The sequence below is a fragment of the Gorilla gorilla genome, chromosome 7 (genome assembly GCF_029281585.2).
Source record: "Gorilla gorilla gorilla isolate KB3781 chromosome 7, NHGRI_mGorGor1-v2.1_pri, whole genome shotgun sequence".
Classification (NCBI taxonomy): Eukaryota; Metazoa; Chordata; class Mammalia; order Primates; family Hominidae; genus Gorilla; species Gorilla gorilla.
In genome coordinates this window covers 46,344,297-46,360,673 of record NC_073231.2, presented here as the reverse complement: position 1 = coordinate 46,360,673, position 16,377 = coordinate 46,344,297, and the positions used below count along the sequence as shown (strand labels likewise).

Sequence of the window (16,377 nt, the reverse complement as noted above, 5' to 3'; positions counted from 1 at the left end):
TCTCTGCTGGTGATACCCAGGCAAACAGGGTCTGGAGTGGACCTCCAGCAAACTCCAACAGACCTGCAACTGAGGGTCCTGACTCTTAGAAGGAAAGCTAACAAACAGAAAGGAAGAGCATCGACATCAACAAAAAGGACATCCACACCAAAACCCCATCTGTAGGTCACCATCATCAAAGACCAAAGGTAGATAAAACCACAAAGATGGGGAGCAACCAGAGCAGAAAAGCTGAAAATTCTAAAAACCAGAGTGTCTCTTCTCCAAAGGATCGCAGCTCCTCGCCAGCAACGGAACAAAGCTGGATGGAGAATGACTTTGACGAGTTGACAGAAGAAGGCTTTAGAAGGTCAGTAATAACAAACTTCGCTGAGCTAAAGGAGGATGTTCGAACCCATTGCAAGGAAGCTAAAAACCTTGAAAAAGGATTAGATGAATGGCTAACTAGAATAAACAGTGTAGAGAAGACCTTAAATGACCTGATGGAGATGAAAAGCGTGGCACGAGAACTACATGACACATGCAGAAGCTTCAGTAGCCAATTCGATCAAGTGGAAGAAAGGGTATCAGTGATTGAAGATCAAATTAGTGAAATGAAGCGAGAAGAGAAGTTTAGAGAAAAAAGAGTAGTAAGAAATGAACAAAGCCTCCAAGAAACTTGATACTATGTGAAAAGACCAAATTTACATTTGATTGGTTACCTGAAAGTGATGGTGAGAATGGAACCAAGCTGGAAAACACTCTTCAGGATATTATCCAGGAGAACTTCCCCAATCTAGCAAGGCAGGCCAACATTCAAATTGAGGAAATACAGAGAACACCACAAGGTACTCCTCGAGAAGAGCAACCCCAAGACAGATAATTGTCAGATTCACCAAGGTTGAGATGAAGGAAAAAATGTTAAGGGCAGCCAGAGAGAAAGGTCAGGTTACCCACAAAGGGAAGCCCATCAGACTAACAGTGGATCTCTTGGCAGAAACTCTACAAGCCAGAAGAGAGTGGCGGCCAATATTCAACATTCTTAAAGACAAGAATTTTCAACCCAGAATTTCATATCCAGCCAAACTAAGCTTCATAAGTGAAGGAGAAATAAAATCCTTTACAGACAAGCAAATGCTGAGAGATTTTGCCACCACCAGGCCTGCCTTACAAGAGCTCCTGAAGGAAGCACTAAACATGGAAAGGAACAACCGGTACCAGCCACTGCAAAAATATGCCAAATTGTAGCAACTATTGATGCTAGGAAGAAACTGCATAAATTAATGAGCAAAATAACAAGCTAACATCATAATGACAGGATCAAATTCACACATAACAATATTGACCTTAAATATAAATGGGCTAAATGCCCCAATTAAAAGACACAGACTGGCAAATTGGATAAAGAGTCAAGATGTATCAGTGTGCTGTATTCAGGAGACCCATCTCACATGCATAGACACACATAGGCTCAAAATAAAGGGATGTAGAAAGATCTACCAAGCAAATGGAAAGCAAAAAAATAAAAAAATAAATAAATAAATAAACAGGGGTTGCAATCCTAGTCTCTGATAAAACAGACTTTAAACCAACAAAGATCAAAAGAAGCAAAGAAGACAATTACATAAAGGTAAAGGGATACATTCAACAAGAAGAGCTAACTATCCTAAATATATATGCACCCAATACAGGAGCACCCAGATTCATAAAGCAAGTCCTTAGAGACCTACAAAGAGACTTAGACTCCCACACAATAATAATGGGATACTTTAACACCCCACTGTCAATATTAGACAGATCAATGAGACAGAAGGTTAACAAAGATATCCAGGACTTGAACACAGTTCTGCACCAAGCAGACCTAATAGATATCTACAGAACTCTCCACCCCAAATCAACAGAATATACATTCTTCTCAGCACCACATTGCACTTATTCCAAAATTGACCACATAGTTGGAAGTAAAGCACTCCTCAGCAAATGTAAAAGACCAGAAATCACAACAAACTGTCTTTCAGACCACAATGCAATCAAATTAGAACTCAGGATTAAGAAACTCACTAAAAACTACACAACTACATGGAAACTGAACAACCTGCTCCTAAGTGACTACTGGGTACATAACGAAATGAAGGCAGAAATAAAGATATCCTTTGAAACCAATGAGAACAAAGACATAACGTACCAGAATCTCTGGGACACATTTAAAGCAGTGTGTAGAGGGAAATTTATAGCACTAAATGCCCACAAGAGAAAGCAGAAAAGATCTAAAATCGACACCCTAACATCACAATTAAAAGAACTAGAGAAGCAAGAGCAAACATGTTCAAAAGCTAGCAGAAGGAAAGAAATAACTAAGATCAGAGCAGAATTGAACGAGATAGAGACAAAAAAAACCCTTCAAAAAATCAATGAATCCAGGAGCTGATTTTTTGAAAAGATCTACAAAATAGATAGATTGCTAGCAAGACTAATGAAGAAAAGAGAGAAGAATCAAATAGACGCAATAAAAAATGATAAAGGGGATATCACCACCGATCCCACAGAAATACAAACTACTATCAGAGAGTACTATAAACACCTCTATGCAAATAAACTAGAAAATTTAGAAGAAATGGATAAATTCCTGGACACATACACCCTCCCAAGACTAAACCAGGAAGAAGTCGAATCCCTGAATAGACCAATAACAAGTTCTGAAATTGAGGCAATAATTAATAGCCTACCAACCAAAAAAAGTCCAGGATCAGACAGATTCACAGCCAAATTCTACCAGAGGTACAAAGAGGAGATGGTACCATTTCTTCTGAAACTATTCCAATCAATAGAAAAGGAGGGAATCCTCCCTAACTCATTTTATGAGGCCAGCATCATCCTGATACCAAAGCCTGGCAGAGACACAACAAAAAAAGAGAATTTTAGACCAATATTCCTAATGAACATCGATGAGAAAATCCTCAATAAAATGCTGGCAAACCAAATCCAGCAGCACATCAAAAAGCTTATGCACCAAGATCAAGTTGGCTTCATCCTTGGGATGCAAGGCTGGTTCAGCATACACAAATCAATATACGTAATCCATCACATAAACAAAACCAAAGACAAAAATCACACGATTATGTCACTAGATGCAGAAAAGGCCTTCGACAAAATTCAACAGCCTTTCATGCTAAAAACTCTCAATAAACTAGGTATTGATGGAACATATCTCAAAATAATAACAGCTATTTATAACAAACCCACAGCCAATATCATACTGAATGGGCAAAAACTGAAAGCATTCCCTTTGGAAACAGGCACAAGACAGGGATGCCTCTCTCACCACTCCTACTCAACATAGTGTTGGAAGTTCTGGCCAGGACAATAAGGCAAGAGAAAGAAATAAAGGGTATTCAATTAGGAAAAGAGGATGTCAAATTATCCCTGTTTTCAGATGACATGATTGTATATTTGGAAAACCCCATCATCTCAGCCCCAAATCTCCTTAAGGTGATAAGCAACTTCAGCAAAGTCTCAGGATATAAAATAATGTGCAAAAATCACAAGCATTCCTATACACCAATAACAGACAAACAGAGAGCCAAATCATGAGTGAACTCCCATTCACAATTGCTACAAAGAGAATAAAATATCTAGGAATCCAACTTACAAGGGTTGTGAAGGACCTCTTCAAGGAGAATTACAAACCACTGCCCAACGAAATAAAAGAGGACACAAACATATGGAAGAACATTCGATGCTCATGGATGGGAGGAATCAATATTGTGAAAATGGCCATACTGCCCAAGGTAATTTATAGATTCAATGCCATCCCCATCAAGCTACCAATGACTTTCTTCACAGAATTGGAAAAAACTACTTTAAAGTTCATCTGGAACCAAAAAAGAGCCTGCATTGCCAAGACAATCCTAAGCCAAAAGAACAAAGCTGGAGGCATCATGCTACCTGACTTCAAACTATACTACAAGGCTACAGTAACCAAAACAGCATGGTACTGGTACCAAAACAGAGATATAGACCAATGGAATAGAACAGAGGCCTCAGAAATAACACCACACATCTACAATCATTTGATCTTTGACAAACCTGACAAAAACAAGCAATGGGGAAAGGATTCCCTATTTAATAAATGGTGCTAGGAAAACTGGCTAGCCATATGTAGAAAGCTGAAACTGGATCCTTTCCCTAAATCTTATACAAAAATTAATTCAAGATGGATTGAAGACTTAAATGTTAGACCTAAAACCATAAAAGCCCTATAAGAAAACCTAGGCAATATGATTCAGGACATAGGCATGGGCAAGGACTTTATGACTAAAACACCAAAAGCAATGGCAACAAAAGCCAAGATAGACAAATGGGATCTAATTAAACTAAAGAGCTTCTGCACAACAAAAGAAACTCATCAGATTGAACAGGCAAACTACAGAATGGGAGAAAATTTTTACAATCTACCCGTCTGACAAAGGGCTGATATCCAGAATCTACAAAGAACTTACACAAATTTACAAGAAAAAAATCAAACAACCTCATCAAAAAGTGGGCAAAGGATATGAACAGACACTTTTCAAAAGAAGACATTTATGCAGCCAAGAGACACATGAAAAAATGCTCATCATCACTGGTCATCAGAGAAATGCAAATCAAAACCACAATGAGATACCATCTCACACCGGTTAGAAAGGCGATTGTTAAAAAGTCAAGAAACAATAGGTGCTGCAGAGGATGTGGAGAAATAGGAATGCTTTTACACTGTTGGTGGGAGTGTAAACTAGTTCAACCATTGTGGAAGACAGTGTGGCAATTCCTCAAGGATCTAGAACTAGAAATACCATTTGACCCAGCCATCCCATTACTGGGTATATACCCAAAGGGTTATAAATCATGCTACTATGAAGACACATGCACACGTATGTTTATTGCAGCACTATTCACAACAGCAAAGACTTGGAACCAACCCAAATGTCCATCAATGATAGACTGGATTAAGAAAATGTGGCACATATACACCATGGAATACTATGCAGCCATAAAAAACGATGAGTTCATGTCCTTTGTAGGGACATGGATGAAGCTGGAAACCATCATTCTGAGCAAACTATTGTAAGGACAGAAAACCAAACACCGCATATTCTCACTCATAGGTGGGAATTGAACAATGAGAACACTTGGACACAGAGCAGGGAACATCACACACCAGGGCCTGTCATGGGGTGGGGGGCTGGGGGAGGGATAGCATTAGGAGAAATACCTAATGTAAATGACTAATTAATTGGTGCAGCAAACCAACATGGCACATGTATACATATGTAAGAATTCTGCACATTGTGCACATGTACCCTAGAACTTAAAGTATAATTAAAAAAAAAAAAACCAAAGAATGGAAGGTATGAGCAAGATATGAGCTTTCTTGGCAGGCACAGTGGCTCACGCCTGTAATCCCAGCACTTTGGGAGGCCGAGGCGGGCAGATCACTTGAGGTCAGGAGTTCCAGACCAGCCTGGCCTACATGGTGAAACCCAGTCTGTACTAAAAATACAAAAGTAGATGGGTGTGGTAGCACATCTTTGTAATCCCCGCTACCACCTGGGAGCCTGAGGCAGGAGAATCACTTGAATGAAGGCAGAGGTTGCAGTGAGCCAAGATCCCGCCACTGCACTCCAGCCTGGGCTACACAGTGAGACTCCAGTCTCAAAAAAAGAAAAACCAAAAAAAAAAAGATAGCTTTCTAAGACAGACAAAACAATTGAAAAACAACAAAAAAAGGGTTCTATCCAACAGAAGAGGTTAGAACTCCCTCCACCTACCTGAACTGCTAAGTGTTAGGACAGTCTCCCTTAATAGAAATCTAGGGTTTTTTCTTTTTTTCTTTTTTCTTTTTTGAGACAGGGTCTCGCCCTGTTGCCCAGGCTGGAGTGCAATGGCACAGTCTCAGCTCACTGCAACCTCTGCCTCCCAGGTTCAAAAGATTCTCCTGCCCCAGCCTCCCCAGTAGCTGGGATTATAGGTGCACGCCACCAAGCCCAACAACTTTTTTTGTATGTTTAATAGAGATGGAGTTTCACCATGTTGGCCAGGCTGGTCTCAAACTCCTCACCTCGTGATCAGCCCACCTCGGCCTCCCAAAGTGCTGGGATTACAGGCGTGAGCCACTGTGCCTGGTCTAGTGGTTGTTCTTAATTTCTTTCTCATATCCTCAAGTCTCATCCATCTTCCTCCCCTGCCCCTTACACAAAGTTTACAGAGTTGGCTTTATGACCAGAGTCCAGGGCCCCATATACAGAAGGGCCCTGTGCTTGGGGTTTAATGCCCTGTGATCATAGTCTTGAAATTCTTAATAATTTTCTTTGAGTGTGTGTTTTGTGTAAGTGAAATCTAATGAGATGATGAGGTATGAAACCACCTTCCCTGGACCGGTTCTTGGTTCCCGCTGCCCACTTCCCTGCTGGCACCATGGGATCCCCTGCCCTCTTCTGTCCAGTGCAACCTGCTACCCTCTGCTCCTGGTGAAATCCTGGCTACAGGGAGGGTCAGGATCCGGTGTGGGTGCCCTGCAGTATCTTGGGTGGGCATGACAGTGGCTGCCCTACCTGGGCTGGCAGCACCACAGCCCTGTTCAGCAGCTGACTAGTTGGGAACACCATCCCCTGCCCCACCCCAAAACAGGTAGTGTGTGGAGGTATTGCATGGAGGTTGCAGTGCGTTGAGAGTCACTGTTGAATAGCAGGCCTGTGGGAAAGAAAGGTACTTGCTTGGACTTCCTGCCTCTCACTGGAGCATGGGGCATCTGGCAGTTTGTGGAAGGAGGACCCTGACAGGCAACTCTCAGGCCCAAGCTTGCACAGGAGCCCCCAGTCGTGGAGGAGCCCCTGGGTGTTTCTGCACTCACCTATGCTGCTTGCTGAGGGGTCATTCCCTCAGGCTGTTCCATGTCTTGGGGACCTTCTCTTTCTCCGTTCAAATTTCCTGCCTCTGGCTTGTGTTAGTTTCCTCTGGCCAGCTTGAGGCACCCTCTGGGGATGAGCAGGGAAAGACAAATTATGTAATCTCCGTGATTCCACCTTGAAGTTAAATGCTTTAATATTTGCATTTAAAACTGGCATTGTATTATAAAAAGATGAATAGTGAAATTCATACTAACAGTTTAAAAATGTTCTCTTTATTACAAATGATATTAAATTGCAATAAAAACATTATGGCAAGTCTAGAGAGAGAAACACACAGAAGAAAGGAAAAAGTTTTATGTTCTAGTAACTTTAACAGGTTTCCCCCATCTTTTGAATAAGCAGCCTCATATTGTCATTTTGTGCTGGGCCTTGAAAATTATGTATTCAGTTATGTAATGATGTATTGCATTACTTTTCATGGGAAAAACTGCAATTACTTTTACACCAACCTAATAGTTGATCCTGAAGCTGGGTACTGAGAATTAGGTGCTAGGAGTCAGATTCAAAAATATCCAAAGCAAAACCCCAGTCCTCATGGAGATTATAGACTAGTGGAGAAAACAAGATCCTAACGAAGTAATAAAATAAAGAAAAGCAGAAAAATGAAATATGATTCAATTTGTGATAAATACTCTCAAAGAAACAAACAAGTTAATGAGATAGAGCCTATTATTATTATATTATTATATAATATATACATATATGACTAATATATTAATGCATTAATATTCACAAGGTATGAATATGTTATTATTCACAAGATGCCATTGGAAGGAGGGTCTAGAAGGGAGAAGGAATAATATTAAATGTTATAAGTAACATTTAATGGTAATAATATTTAATAAGTGCTATGTCCCAGGCATTGTTCTTAGCACTTAACATGTATTAACTGGTATAGCCCTTGTAATAATCCTATGAGATACGTGTTATTGCCCCTCAGCATTTTACTGAGGCATAGAAAAATTAAGTGACTGGCCTAAAGTTACACACCAAGTAGAGGAGCTGGGATTCAAACCCAAGCCGTTCTGGCCCCAGAGCCATCACTCTTACAAAGATGTTATCTTTATCCTTACTGCATCTTTCCCATTGCATATTGTATTTGGAATGGTTTCTTCTTATCATTTTGGGGGTCTTTTTTTGGTTTTTAAAAATTTTAATTTTATTTTAATTTAATGTATTTATTTTGAGACAAGGTCTCCCTGTCACCCAGGCTGGAGTGAAGTGGCACGAACACAGCTCACTGTAGCCTCTACCTACTGGGATCAAGTGATCCTCCCACCCTAGCCTCTCGAGTAACTGGGATTATAGGCACATGCACCACACCCATCTTTCTTTTTTATATTTTGTCCAGATAAGGCTTCACCATGTTGCCCAGGCTGGTCTTGAACTTCTGGGCTCAAGGGATCTACCCTCTTTGGCCTCCCAAAGTGTTGTGATTACAGGCATGAGCCACCGCTTACAGCTGGAATGGTTTCTTAAATATCTATATCTCCAATAGACTTTAGCTCTTTGAGAGAAGGGACAGAGTTGTACTACCATTGTCTTCCCAGGCCCTGGTGGGTAGTAGGCTTTCAATAAGTAGTTGTTGAACTGTTAAATTTTGAATTGGATTGGCCTTGAATGAAAGATCATAAGATTATGAAGACATGATCACTTTACTGAGCTCAAGAAACACCTCAGGTATCAATTCCTTTAGTAAGGATACACCCGGCTAGGTGTGGTGGCTTATGTCTGTAATCCCAGCACTTTGGAAGGCCGAGGCAGGCAGATCACCTGAGGTTAGGAGTTGAATACCAGCCTGGCCAACATAGAGAAACTCTGTCTCTACTAAAAATACAAAAATTCGCCAGGCATAGTGGTGGGTGTCTGTAATCCCAGCTACTGGGGAGGCTGAGGCAGGAGAATGGCGTGAACCCAGGAGGCGGAGCTTGCAGTGAGCCAAGATTGTGCCACTGCACTCCAGCCTGGGCGACAGAGCGAGACTCCGTCTCAAAAAAAAAAAAAAAAAGATACACCCTTTATCTGCTTTAAAGAAAGAGCAAAAAGAAAAGAAAAGACAGCTGGGCGCAGTGGCTCATGCCTGTAATCCCAGCACTTTGGAAGGCCAAGGCGGGCAGATCGCCTGAAGTCGGCAGTTCGAGACCAGCCTGGTCAGCATGATGAAACCCCGTCTCTACTAAAAATACAAAAATTAATCGGGTGTGGTGGCAGGCGCCTGTAATCTCAGCTACTCAGGAAGCCAAGGCAGGAGAATCTCTTGAACCTGTGAGGCAGAGGTTGCAGTGAGCCGAGATCACGCCATTGTACTCCGGCCTGGGCAACAGAGTGAGACTCCATCTCAAAACAAAGAAACAAACAAAAACAGAAAAAGGATACATTCAGAAGTAAATAAATAAATGCTTATTTGTGAGACTAGAAGTATACATGCAGACATTATTTATTTACTTCTGAGAACAATATTATAGTTTTTGATTTAACTATTTATATTAAAAATATTTTTGGCCACTGTTTCTTTTGTTTGAGATTCAAAACATACATTTCTATCTTTACCCCACCACATTCACTACTTTGTTCTGACTGGAACAGTAGGATGTCATTTTCCTGCACTTTTGACTCTGTGCTCCACAGCTTGCGTGGGGCCAGGCCCATGGCTATGCACTTAAACAGAAGCTAACTTGAGCTTCTCAGTGGTGTAATTGGGAGGAGCTTCAGTATTCTGGCTGCCTCCAAAATATCTCATCTGTCTTTGGCAAGATTGTTCTCTATTATACCCAGCTTAATGTGCATCAATATCTCTGAAAACTAGTTTGCAATGCACATATGTAACTTGTTCTGAAGCATATTAGCACTAGCTTGTTCATCATTTATTCATTATTGAGACCAGCAGGTCTTAATAGTTTGTGTCCCCTAAGGGATAAGGTAGGGGCAGGTGTACAGAGAGGCTCTAGGGGCGGAGAAAGGAAGCCACAGGAGAATAGCAGCCAGGGTATAAAAGGATCATTATTTTTCTACAGTTTTGCTTGGGACTGCGTCTGTCAGTAGTTAAGGTATACTCCATGCTACCAAGAAAAAAATATCACCTAACCATGACCAATAACGTTTTGTATTTTATATTTTGTTTTCAGAGACTGTGAATACAACAATATCATTCTCCTTCAAGGGAATAAAATTTTCTAAGGTATTGTTCAAGATTTATTTTGTACTGTCTAACCTTTAGCAGTAATAGACATGTTAAGCATTTGAAACAAGCAATTCACAACTTCTTCCTTTTTCTTTTTTTCTTTTTTTAAATGGGATCTCAGTCTGTCACCCAGGCTGGAGTGCAGTGGCACGATCTCTGCTCACTGCAACCTCCACCCGCCAACCCCCACCCCAAGCAATCCTCCTGCCTTAGCCTCCTGACTAGCTGGGACTACATGTCCATGCCACAATGCCAGCTAATGTTTTGTACTTTTGGAAGAGACGCGGTTTCACCATGTTGCCCAGGTTGGTCTTGAACTCCTGAGCTCAAGTGATCCACTCCGCTTAGCCTCCCAAAGTGCTGGCATTACAAGTATGGGCAGTTGTGCCCAGCTGACAATTTCATGAATAGCAGTTCGAGATTAAGCTGTTCAGGGTTTTTTCTTTCACTTTTATTTAGAATTAGCTTTTTTTTGTTTGTTTTTTTTTTTTAAACTGAGTCTTGCTCTGTTGCCCAGGCTGGAGTGAAGTGTGTTCTGGACTCACTGCAACTTCCGCCTCCCAGGTTCAGGTGATTCTGTGCCTCAACCACCCGAGTAGCTGGGATTACAGGCACATGCCACTATGCCCAGCTAATTTTTTTATTTTTAGTAGAGATGGGGTTTCACCATGTTGCCCAGGCTGGTCTCAAACTCCTGGCCTCATGTGATCCACCCACCTTTGTTCCTGGACCAAACTGAGGGTTGGGCTGCCATTTCTCGCAGCCCAATAACAAGATGCAGATGAACTGGGGAGGAAGAGAGCTTTTATTTCTGTAACTGGTTACAGGGAGAAGGTCTGGAAATTATCGCCAGACCAACTCAAAATTACAAAGTTTTCAGAGCTTATATACATTCTAAGGTATATGTCTATGTGTAAGTGTGCATTCATCTGAAGACACAAGTGATTAACTTCTTTTAATCTATAATTAAGGTCTGAGTCCTGAAGACCTTCCTCTGGAGCCTCAGTAACTTTACTTAATCTAAATGGGTCTGGGTGCTGGGGTGATTACCTTTATCTTGTCTCCTGCTAAATCATGGAGGTTTGAGGAGTTCCTTCAGACCCCCAGTAAACTTGGTTGTGGAAGCCTGGGGAGTTTCTTCGGACCCACAATAAAACTCGATTGATCCTAAATGGGTCCTATTAAGAATTTCTTAGTTATTTTGTTATGCTTTAAGAAAGCCTTAAAGGAAAGGCCTGGGCAAAACTCCTGATGGGCTTTTGTTACATCCCATCCTTTGCATAAGGGCGCTGGCTTTAAATATTTAACTTAACCACTCAGTACTGAAACAGTTGTTAGTGAGACCTGGCCTTGGCCTCCCAAACTGCTGGGATTATAGGTGTGAGCCACCACACCCAGCCTTAGTATTAGGTCTTTTGGTATTTTTTCTTTCTGTAGACCATGGAAAAATTGCACAAAAGATAGCATTTTTTTCCGCTTCATTTTTTTTTCCCTCTAACATACATGGGCAAAAGTAATTTGAATGCAAGTGCTCATTACTAATCTGTTGAACAGTCTTCAGATGAAAGCACTGGATGACCACTGTGTATAAGCCAGCAAATCTCTATAACTATTCATGTAAATATAATGTGAACATTGTTTAGGAGAATAAAAATCACATAAATTACAGACTTATTTTGTTCAAGATTTTTTTGGGAACTTAGTCTGGTCATCCATGCCTTTGTAAAAATAATTGCTGCCTCAATGAATAATACCATTGTGATTTTAGATATTTGCGTGACATATCTAGTAATGAAATTTTATGCATTTTACTTTTGGTGACCATTTAAAAATAAAATTTAATAATGCATATTCTTTCATTATTTTGTTATAAACTAATATCTAATATTTCAAAACCTCTTAGGTTAGTTTTTAAAAATAACATAATCTTATAACTGGGAAATAAATGGGCTTTATGCTCATTTAATTCAAAGACATGGAAAATTTCGTCTCATTGGAAAACTAATAAAATCAATCTAATTTAAATGGCTTTCTGCTAGTAAGAGAAAGTTCTTACAAAGCCTCTGAAATAGTAGCATCTAACATTTTGTATTACTTGTATTTCTTATACTTCATTTTAGGGAAAATACAAATGTGTTGTTGAAGCTATTTCCGGGAGCCCAGAAGAAATGCTCTTTTGCTTGGAGTTTGTCATCCTACACCAACCTAATTCAAATTAGAATAAATTGAGTATTTAAAAAAAATTTTAAAGGTATTGTTCCTGTTTTAAGGGTACCCAGGATTTGTTTTAATCAGATATGGTAGGACAGGAAGACACAGAAATGACTGTCATGAAGAAAGAAGCTTATCCTCACAGATCTCTAGGAAACGGAGGCATGGTGCATCATGCAGAGCCACCTGGGGAAGCACCAGTGTCTGTGAGAGTGTGGAGGAAGGGGAAGAGAATGTGGGCAAGAGTGTTTATTATGTTTTCCACAGGAAGCAATGGGCAAGGTAGGGTAAGTAATTGATATGGTTTGGCTGTGTCCCCATTCAAATCTCATCTTGAATTGTAGTTCCCATAATCCCCACATGTCATGGGGGACCCAGTGGGAGGTAATTCAATCATGGGGGTGGTTACCTCCATGCTGTTCTCATGATAGTGAATGAGTTCTCGTGAGATCTGATGGTTTTATAAGGAGCTTTCCCCACCCACCCTTTTGCTCTGCACTTCACCTTCCTGCCACCATACGAAGAAGGACGCGTTTGCTTCCCCTTCTGCCATGATTGTTTCCTGAGGCCTCCCCAGCCCTGCAGAGCCGTGAGTCAGTTAAACCTCTTTCCTTTATTTTACTTATTGTTTTGAGATGGAGTCTCACTCTGTCACCCAGGCTGGAGTGCAGTGGCGCCATCTCGGCTCACTGCAACCTCTGCCTTCCAGGTTCAAGTGATTCTCCTGCGTCAGCCTCCCAAGTAGCTGGGATTACAGGCACCTGCCATCACACCTGGCTAATTTTTGTATTTTTAGTAGAGATGGGGTTTCACCATATTGGTCAGGCTGGTCTTGAACTCCTGACCTCAGGTGATCAGACTCCCAAAGTGCTGGGATTACAGGCATGAGCCACTGCGCCCAACCTAAACCTCTTTCCTTTAGAAATTACCCAGTCTTGGGTATTTCTTCATAGTAGCGTGAGAATGGACTAATACAGCAGTGTTGACCTAAAAGGAAGAAGCTGAGACAGAATTAGTGTAAGTAGAGAGTTTATTTGGGCCAAGCTTGAGGACTGCATCCTGGGAGCATGGCAACTTGAGTTGCCCTGAATATATACTCCATAAATTAGCAGCAGTTACAAGAGGGTTTTTAAAGGGAAAGAAGAGGGAGTTTCTGAGTTGTTTACCAAGAATTTACATTAAAAAGGCTGGGTGCAGTGGCTCACACCTGTAATCCCATCAATTTGGGAGGCTGAGGCGGGCAGATCACCTGAGGTCAGGAGTTTGAGACCAGCCTGGCCAACATGGTGAAATCCTGTCTCTTCTAAAAATACAGAAATTAGCTGGGCCTGGTGGCATGCGCCTGTAATCCCAGCTACTCGGAAGGCTGAGGCAGGAGAATCGCTTGAACCCGGGAGGTGAAGGTTGTAGTGAGCCAAGATTGTGCCACTGCACTCCAGCCTGGTGACAGAAGTGTTTTTGGTGAAGTTTATAGAAACAAAAGGATGGGGTCTTTTCTGCTTGGAGACCCCTCTCTCTATATAGAGAAAGCTGTTTCTCTTTCTCTTCTCTTCTGCCTATTAAACCTCCACTCCTAAACTCCTCGTGTGTGTTTGTGTCCTAAGTTTTCCTGGTGCAAGATGACAAACCCTGGGTTTATACTCCAGACAGCGTAGCAGCTTCATATTGGAGGTTCATCTGGGATACCAAAGTACAACGTTCATTGAAACGGTGAGCAGAGGAGCAGACTCCAACTCTGTCCTTTCATTTCAAGGCTGTCAGCCTCCATTTAAGAACCAAATCAAACCAACTACTGGGCCACCTTCAGCCATTTAAAAATGATTAGCATGGCTGCCAGCCTTATAAGACTTGGAGGATAGGCTTTCTGGAGAGAACATGGAGAATCCCCGAGTACCCATGGGTTGTTGGGCATATTGGCCCTGTTTGAACCAGCTTACTTTCAGAGAGGACTTAGCTGTTGCATGGAGCTGGAAGAGGTTTTGGAGCAACTGAGGATTTCTGGCTGGGGCTACCCCCGTGTTATCCAAAGGCTTCTGGACTGACCCCAGCTTCCGACCACCTGATAGGGTGTCAGTAATAGGATCGCCACCTTTCCTATTGTAATTTCCTCCTTTCCTGTCCACGACCACCATATCTCTCATCCTCTCTGTATAAAATCCGGAGTATATGCCGCCTGCTGGTCTTTTCCACTTGGAGACTATTTCTCTTTCTTTTCTCTTCTGCCTATTAAACCTCTCTCTGCTCCAAAAAAACAAAACACAAAAAGACATAAGGATGTGTTTTTTGCTAAAGAAAATGTAATTTTGCTGGGTGTGGTGGCTCACGCCTGTAATCCCAGCACTTTGGGAATCCAAAGCGGGCAGATCACAAGGTTAGGAGTTCGAGACCAGCCTGGCCAGTATGGTGAAACCCCGTCTCTACTGAAAATACAAAAATTAGCCGGGTGTGGTGGCGGGCACCTGTAATCCCAGCTACTTAGGAGGCTGAGGCTGAGGCAAGAGAATTGCTTGAACCCAGGAGGCGGAGGTTGCGGTGAGCCGAGATCGTGCCACTACTGCACTCCAGCCTGGGCGACAGAGTGAGACTCTGTCTCAAAAAAAAAAAAAAAGTAATTTTTTTTTAGTTAAGTGACTATTTAAGAGTTGCTTTAGAGTAAAGGAAAAATTATACAGATAAAACTAAATGGATAAAGAGAAAAACTAAGCCCAGGCAACAAAATTACCTCTGAGACCTGTGGTTACCAAGAAGACAGTCAATGTGGAGGAAGGGCAAAATTAAGCAACCATTAAAACCAGAGGGTAGCCAGGCATGGTGGCTTCTGCCTGTAATCGCACCACTTTGGGAGGCCAAGGTGGGTGGGTCACCTGAGGTCAGGAGTTCCAGACTAGCCTGGCCAAGACGGTGAAACCCTCATCTCTATTAAAAATACAAAAATTATCTGGTAGTGGTGGCGCACGCCTGTAATCCCAGCTACTTTGGATGCTGAGGAGTGAGAATCTCTTGCACCCAGGAGGCGGAGGTTGCAGTGAGCCGAAATTGTGCCACTGCACTCCAGCGTGGGTGGCAGAGCAAGATCCTGTCTCAAAAAACAAAAACAAAACAAAACAAAAAAACAACCAACCAACCAAACATAAAACCCGGAAAGCCGCAGGGGACTGTGTAAATGAATTGTTCCATTTTGTAGATTGGTATCATCATCTCCCTGAGAAACCTTTACTACAATTAAGGGAGGAGACCACCCCTCATATTGTCTTATGCCCAGTTTCTGCCTCCAAAGGAAGAAGAAGTAAAAACTAAAAGGCAGAAATGAAATCCACAGGCAGACAGCCCCGCGTGCTGCGCCCTGGGCCTGGTAAAGATCAACCCCTGACCGATTCCAGACATTGTATGGAAAAGCGTTGTGAAAATCCCTGTCCTGTTCTGTTCTGTTCTGTTCTGATTACCTGTGCATGCAGCCCCCTGTCATGTACCCCCTGCTTGCTCAACCGATCACGACCCTCTTACGCGGACCCCCTTAGAGTTGTAAGCCCTTAAAAGGGACAGGAAATGCTCACTCGGAGAGCTCGGTTTTTGGAGATGTGAGTCTGCCCGGTGCTTCCAGCTGAATAAAGCCCTTTCCTTCCACAACTTGGTGTCTGAGGGGTTCTTGTCTGCAGCTCATCCTGCTACACAATAAATTGTAAAAATAACTACTTTAAGGATAGAATCCTTAATTTTAAATGCTACAGAATGAAAGAGCTTGATTGGGTTGATGCAGGACCCACAGCTCACTATTAAACAATTGCTGGTGAATGAATGTGATCCAAATACACAGGAGGTGATTCCTGAGGGAACGACCAGCCTAGTGTTTATCCTGAGAAGGAGATTGCCCAACTCTCCCTATAAAATGCCAAGTGGAACACCCCAGATGAAGCAGTTGATATGCTTCATATGCAAGCCATGTAGGACTGGCTTTATGATGACCCAAATATTCTCCAACAAAAATTTCTATTGCCCACATCATGGTAAATTTTGGGGTTTAGGGGGCCCTTTTTACATGGGCACCCTGGGTGACATTAC

At 41.9% G+C, this 16,377-nt stretch overlaps 1 protein-coding gene across 3 annotated transcripts in view; it reads left to right on the top strand.

The window, feature by feature from the left end:
* LY96 (lymphocyte antigen 96) overlaps positions 1-15,945 on the top strand; it is a 41,291-nt gene extending 25,346 nt beyond the window's left edge. Inside the window, exons 4-6 of one of the 3 annotated variants that reach the window (XR_010134829.1) lie at positions 10,052-10,104; positions 12,228-14,028; positions 15,596-15,945. Coding sequence is in view for 2 of the 3 variants with exons in the window: in XM_019031845.4 (XP_018887390.4) it covers positions 10,052-10,104; positions 12,228-12,326 (152 nt within the window). In the remaining variant the exon portion in view is untranslated. 3 annotated transcript variants of the gene reach the window in all.
* Positions 15,946-16,377: the final 432 nt, after the last annotated feature.